Consider the following 5437-nt stretch of genomic DNA (forward strand, 5'->3'; position numbering starts at 1 on the left):
ACAGCAGAAAAAATAATTGGCGCTCCTCAGGATTTGTAAGGTTCACGAGCCAGAAACCGGGCTGTAAAAATCACCACTGACCCTTCACAGCCTGGACACAACCTCTTTCATCTCCTCCCTTCTCCCAGGCGCTACAGAACTCTGGTTATCAAAACTATTTCTTTTCCCAGGCCCCTTATCACCCTGATTAACAACTCACCATAATTATATTCCATCATATCTATGAGTACTGCATTATCCGATCTGTTAGTCATCACATCATCTGCTATTTTTATTTGCACTACCGTGCACTTCTCACACTTTACAGTATGTACATAACTGTCTTGTCTTGTATACTATAGTGTTAATTATGTCTGTACTTTTGAGAGTCACAAACAGCAGGAACCAAAACCAACACACTTGGCCTATAAACCCAAATTCTGATTCTAATAGTGTGTGAATGTTGGTGTTTGTGTATGTTCCTGTATGTATCTGTGTGTGTGTGTGTGTGTGTGTGTGTGCAAATTTACCTAATAGAACAAATCCTTAACGGTATGTATGCTTAATGGACACGTAGGTCAAAAACCACTTTTGTCTTTGTGTATCTATTAATCAGAGTCACAGTGGTGACAAAGGAATGCTGGTAACCCTGGAGTGCAGGCTTGGTGACCACAGAGAATGAACTGGGCACATTTTACCCACACTTCCCTCCGCTTTGGGTTGCCAGCTGGGTCCATAATGAAGCATGAAATTTGATTTATTTGTGAATTTCATTTCTTTTTGTGAAATTTGTAACATGTTTACAGTTTGCTTATTGTGCATTTGTTGATTTAAAAAATATTTGTGAAACTCTTTATATTTATTTGTGGATCATAGTATATTTATTCAGAATAACGAGACAATTCTGACCTCATAGTTAACAGTTGGGTCACTTGAAGGGCAGTCATTGGTATAGAGGGAGAATAGCAGTGGGGAGAGGACACATCCCTGAGGAAGAAGCTGGCGATCCACTGACAGATGCCAGGAGGTATAGTGAGCCTTAGGAGTTTCGAGTGGAGAATTTTTTTGTATTGTTGTATGAAAAGCTGAACTGAAGTCGACAAAGAGAATCCTGGCTGATTCACATCCTGTTAACAAATCGTGAGCGTAATCTGAGTCCTGACAGGAGTTGTTAATGGGGTTTCCAGAAATGACTTTCGCACACACTCACACTCTCTCCTGAGTCTAACAGAAAGTGAATTTTAGTTATGGTCAGTCAGAAAGAGACAGACATTTTCCAGGATTGTTCATTGAGTTTAATGACCTGTGTATTTTCCTCTTTTTGCCTACTGTTACTTGCCCCAGCATGTGTTACAAGCTACCCCTACCCTGTATTTGACATCAGCATTTGAATTGGTGCAAGTTGTAGTCAACAAATGTGAGTATTTTTCATAAAAATTTGAACAAATCTGAAAAATTCAGTAAAAACTTAATTTGAAAAAAAAACTTAATTTGAAAAAAAAAAAAAAAACAAAAAAAAAACTGAACCGAACTTGTGAATCGAATCCTTCGAGTCATTTGGAACTTTACAGTCAGCGGGGGGGTGATTACACCAAGTACATCTGAGCACAGTTACGGTCCTACTTGTAATCATGAGTTGTCTCACATTATTTTATACCCTATTAATACCCTATTTTATACCCCATGACGACATTTAAAGGTGTATTTAAAGCGTTTTTATACTCTGCGCTCCCCCCATCGTTAGACGCGACAGTGGTATGATCCATGGAGCAAACACATGCTACTCCTGTGACCACGTGTTTTTCTTGTTGATCTGACAGCTCAATGCTAACCGGGTGGAAAGAATGAACATTTAAGTCTCGTCAGTTGAAGATATTGAGCCGAGTGTTTAAGTTAATTATCGAAGTTTCCTTTAAAGTGAATTACAGAAGTATTTTTCACAGAGATAAGGCTGAGTTAGCTGCTGAACCCGCAGCACTTCTCTAGGTATTTACTGTTTATCTTGTTTCATGTGTTTGTTTGTTGTTGTTTTTTACGTGAAAAATGTACAAACATCTGCTTTATCTCGGCAGACATGATGATGATGATGTTGAGATCTAACAGAGATAATGACTAAGGTCCAGTGCGTTACTCTGCCACGTCACAACATGGCCTCCTGCTGAGTCAATGTCATCATGCTGTTAATGTTTACTCATTAAAAACACCCAGATTCTATTATTTACTTCTACGTGCATCCCAGTGATTCATTGTCACATCAGTGAAGCTTGTCTTTAGTTTTGGGTTCTGGAAAAAACAAAACAAAGGAAAACTGGATATCTCTGTAATCCACGCATGATTACAGGCTGTGATTAACAAATAAACAGTAAACGACTTTTTATGGTTTAATGGCAGAGTTTATAGTTTGTCATATGAGCAGAGCGGCTGGTGAGAGACTGACTGTTTACAGCTGCTTTAACAGAAGAGAGAACAGGAACTAGTTTGTTTACTGAACCTTAAATGTAACCCTAAATGGATAAAAAGTGAGTGTTGGTGAGTTGCTGTGGTGTAAGAAGAAAACACAGGAAAGTATCTTGAGGATGGTGACGTTGACTCTGCTTCATCACACCTTCGTTACCTGGTCTATCGTATTCTGCTGTGTTTTGGTACTTTATTGCTTTGTCATTGATATTAGACCCGATTAGGGATAATGTGGAGTCCGTTTTGACTTTAGGGTTGATTTTTCTGGCCTGATGTTAACGTGTCCTGACCTTCCTGTTGAGGATCGGCAGTATACACCCTGGACGGAGTGCCAACCCATCGCAGGGCACTCACACACACTCTCATTCACTCCGGACAATTTTCCAGAGATGCCAATCAACCTACCATGCATGTCTTTGGACCGGGGGAGGAAACCGGAGTACCCGGAGGAAACCCCCGAGGCACGGGGAGAACATGCAAACTCCACACACACAAGGCGGAGGCGGGAATCGAACCCCCGACCCTGGAGGTGTGAGGCGAACGTGCTAACCACTAAGCCACCATGCCCCAATTTGCAGCATGTTGGATAAAATTATTGTTTAATTTCTTGACTTAAGTGCATCACTTTGAACGAGTTAAAAATGCACAGTTTGTTTCATTAGAGCTCTGAATGACTAAAATCCTCACTGACACTAAGAGTCTGTGGTGTCGTTTTTTTTCTATGATGGAGGGTTGAATATAACGTGCAGTTGAAATTAGATTGGGTTTATTTTGCTACGACTCTCAGAAGTGTTTGTCTTAACATCTTTTCATTTGTTTAAACAGACTCTCGTCATCGCCCTGTCTCTGTGGCTGAGGTGACCGCCACAGCGCCACGATGCGGAGGTGTAAGAACTGCGGTGGGACGGATGTGGACGTGGACCAGGCTCGCGGTGATGCCGTGTGTATGGGCTGCGGCTCCGTGCTCGAGGACAACATCATCGTTTCGGAGGTGATGTTCGTAGAGAGCAGCAGCGGAGCCTCATCCGCGGTCGGCCAGTTCGTGGCCTCGGACTGTGAGTGAATCGACACGTGTGCCGATATTCGATCTTCTGATTACTTTGCAACAGTCACGGTGCGGATATTTTATTTTGGACACGTGAACACGTCTTAGAATCCAGCTCAGTGAGCTTTTAGGAAACATCATGCACAGGACTGTCACATTTATTTATTTATTTATATTTTGAATGCTTTTCAGCACGGTTTATGTCTCAGCTCTAAAGCAATACTCTGCTAATCAGAAACTGAAATGAAAACGTATCGTGCTACTGAAAATATATCAGAACTTCTTATCTGTCCAATATTTTGATTTGTAGCTCATAGTTTTCCTCCGGTAGCTTCTCATGACACCGCACTGTTAGATAAGAAGATTAATCAGCTTTTCCTGTTTCAAACGAGTGGTTAATAAAATTAGTGTTCTTAAGTAATAGGTTTGAAATGAATAAGTATTAATATAAGTATTAATGCGTCGTGTTTTTTAGTCTAAGATCCTCCTTTCTATTTTATATTGGTGACTGCAGCTTGAAGAAGATGAAGTGGCTTCTTAAAAAGAAAACGAATCAAGTTTAAATGACAAATTGCTGTAGGTTATCATCCTTTACAACTAGAATAAAATAAACAGTAAAGAAGCTAATAATATAAACTAAATAAAATAAAATATATCCGGAGTCATTTTATTCTGCATGTTCACAAGTTTACAAATGCTAAGCTGTCACGACCGCAAGGTGGTGGCAGAGTGGGAGTAAAATAATATACTGTAGATATAAACTCTGGTTTACAAAAAAAAACAAGCAGCTGGTTTTATTTAGGTGTTGTTGTTTTTTTGCGCATATTGATTTAATTTTGTAATGAAACAGAAAACTGTAGAAAATTGCAGTACAGGGTTTCGTCCACCAGATGCCGCCATTTTACTAGAAAAAACATCACTAGTCTTAAGGACGTGCTATTAATTTTATGTCGAGTTTTTTTGTTTGTGTGTGTTTTAGTCTTGATAGTGGTTAATGTATGTACGTGTGTGTATTTTTGTGCTACAGCTCAGGGCAATGTCCCATCTCTGGGTGGAAACTACACAGGGATGGGAAAAGAGTCCAGAGCGCAGACGTTACAGAACGGTGAGTTATAACACTCCTACACTGCGTTCGTGAGGACGATTTTCTAAAGATGTTTAAAATTACTGAGAGAATAAAGTGAGGAGAAGACGACGTGGAGAGACGCAGAGAGAGGGAGAGAGTGTGTGAACGGACGTTTCTTCATCGTCACAAAAAAGTTCACATAGTCTTCGTATATAAGGAATAAAACCCAAGATATTAGCTAACAAGATACAAGCTGTGTTTCTCTCAATAACGTAGAAGATATTTTATTACAAAGTTCCTGTTAGAAATTTCCAGATGTCACCGATTAAGAGGCTCAGGTGGAAAAAGCATCTTTCTTTCTATCTTTCTTTCTTTCTTTCGCACTCTTTTTTTGTCCTTGTCTCATTTTTAATGAATTTAATTTGTCCTTTGAGAAGGATGTGAAGAAGCGAAAGCTGCTTGTGAAGCACTTTATGGCACAGTAACTGATTTAAACGGCTGATTTATGCTTCTGCAAAGATGCACAGAGAGGTGCTTGTGTGTAAGCATCACTCCCAAGGGCTCAGACAAAGGCTGAAGTGCAGGGATCTGAAATTAGAACTGCGTGTCCTGTGTGTGTGTGTGTGTGTGTGTGTGTGTGTGTGTGTGTGTGTGTGTGTGTGTGTGTGTGTTTGTGTGTGCTGGAAATATGCTGAGCATAGAGGTCAAAATCAGAAGGGGTGCCAAAGCTAGTTGGAGTATTGTGATAATGTATGAGTCAGGCACGGTGTGTGTGTGTGTGTGTCTCTCTCTCTCTCTCTCTCTGTCTCTGTGTGTGTGTGTGTCTCTCTCTCTCTCTCTCTGTCTCTGTCTGTGTGTGTGTGTGTCTCTCTCTCTGTCTCTGTCTGTGT

General features: G+C 40.4%; 1 protein-coding gene across 2 annotated transcripts in view; it reads left to right on the plus strand.

Annotated features, from left to right (window-relative positions):
• The first annotated feature begins 1689 nt into the window (after positions 1-1689).
• The window catches only part of brf1a (BRF1 RNA polymerase III transcription initiation factor subunit a), a 35378-nt gene continuing 31630 nt past the window's right edge, over positions 1690-5437 (plus strand). The window contains exons 1-3 of one of the 2 annotated variants that reach the window (XM_047812091.1): positions 1690-1965; positions 3262-3491; positions 4509-4586. In XM_047812091.1, the coding sequence (XP_047668047.1) occupies positions 3314-3491; positions 4509-4586 (256 nt within the window). In that variant the 5' untranslated portion in view covers positions 1690-1965; positions 3262-3313. The remainder of the gene's footprint in view (positions 1966-3261; positions 3492-4508; positions 4587-5437) is intronic. The other variant, XM_047812090.1, reaches the window with a different exon arrangement.

The sequence above is a fragment of the Tachysurus fulvidraco genome, chromosome 4 (genome assembly GCF_022655615.1).
Source record: "Tachysurus fulvidraco isolate hzauxx_2018 chromosome 4, HZAU_PFXX_2.0, whole genome shotgun sequence".
Lineage (NCBI taxonomy): Eukaryota > Metazoa > Chordata > Actinopteri > Siluriformes > Bagridae > Tachysurus > Tachysurus fulvidraco.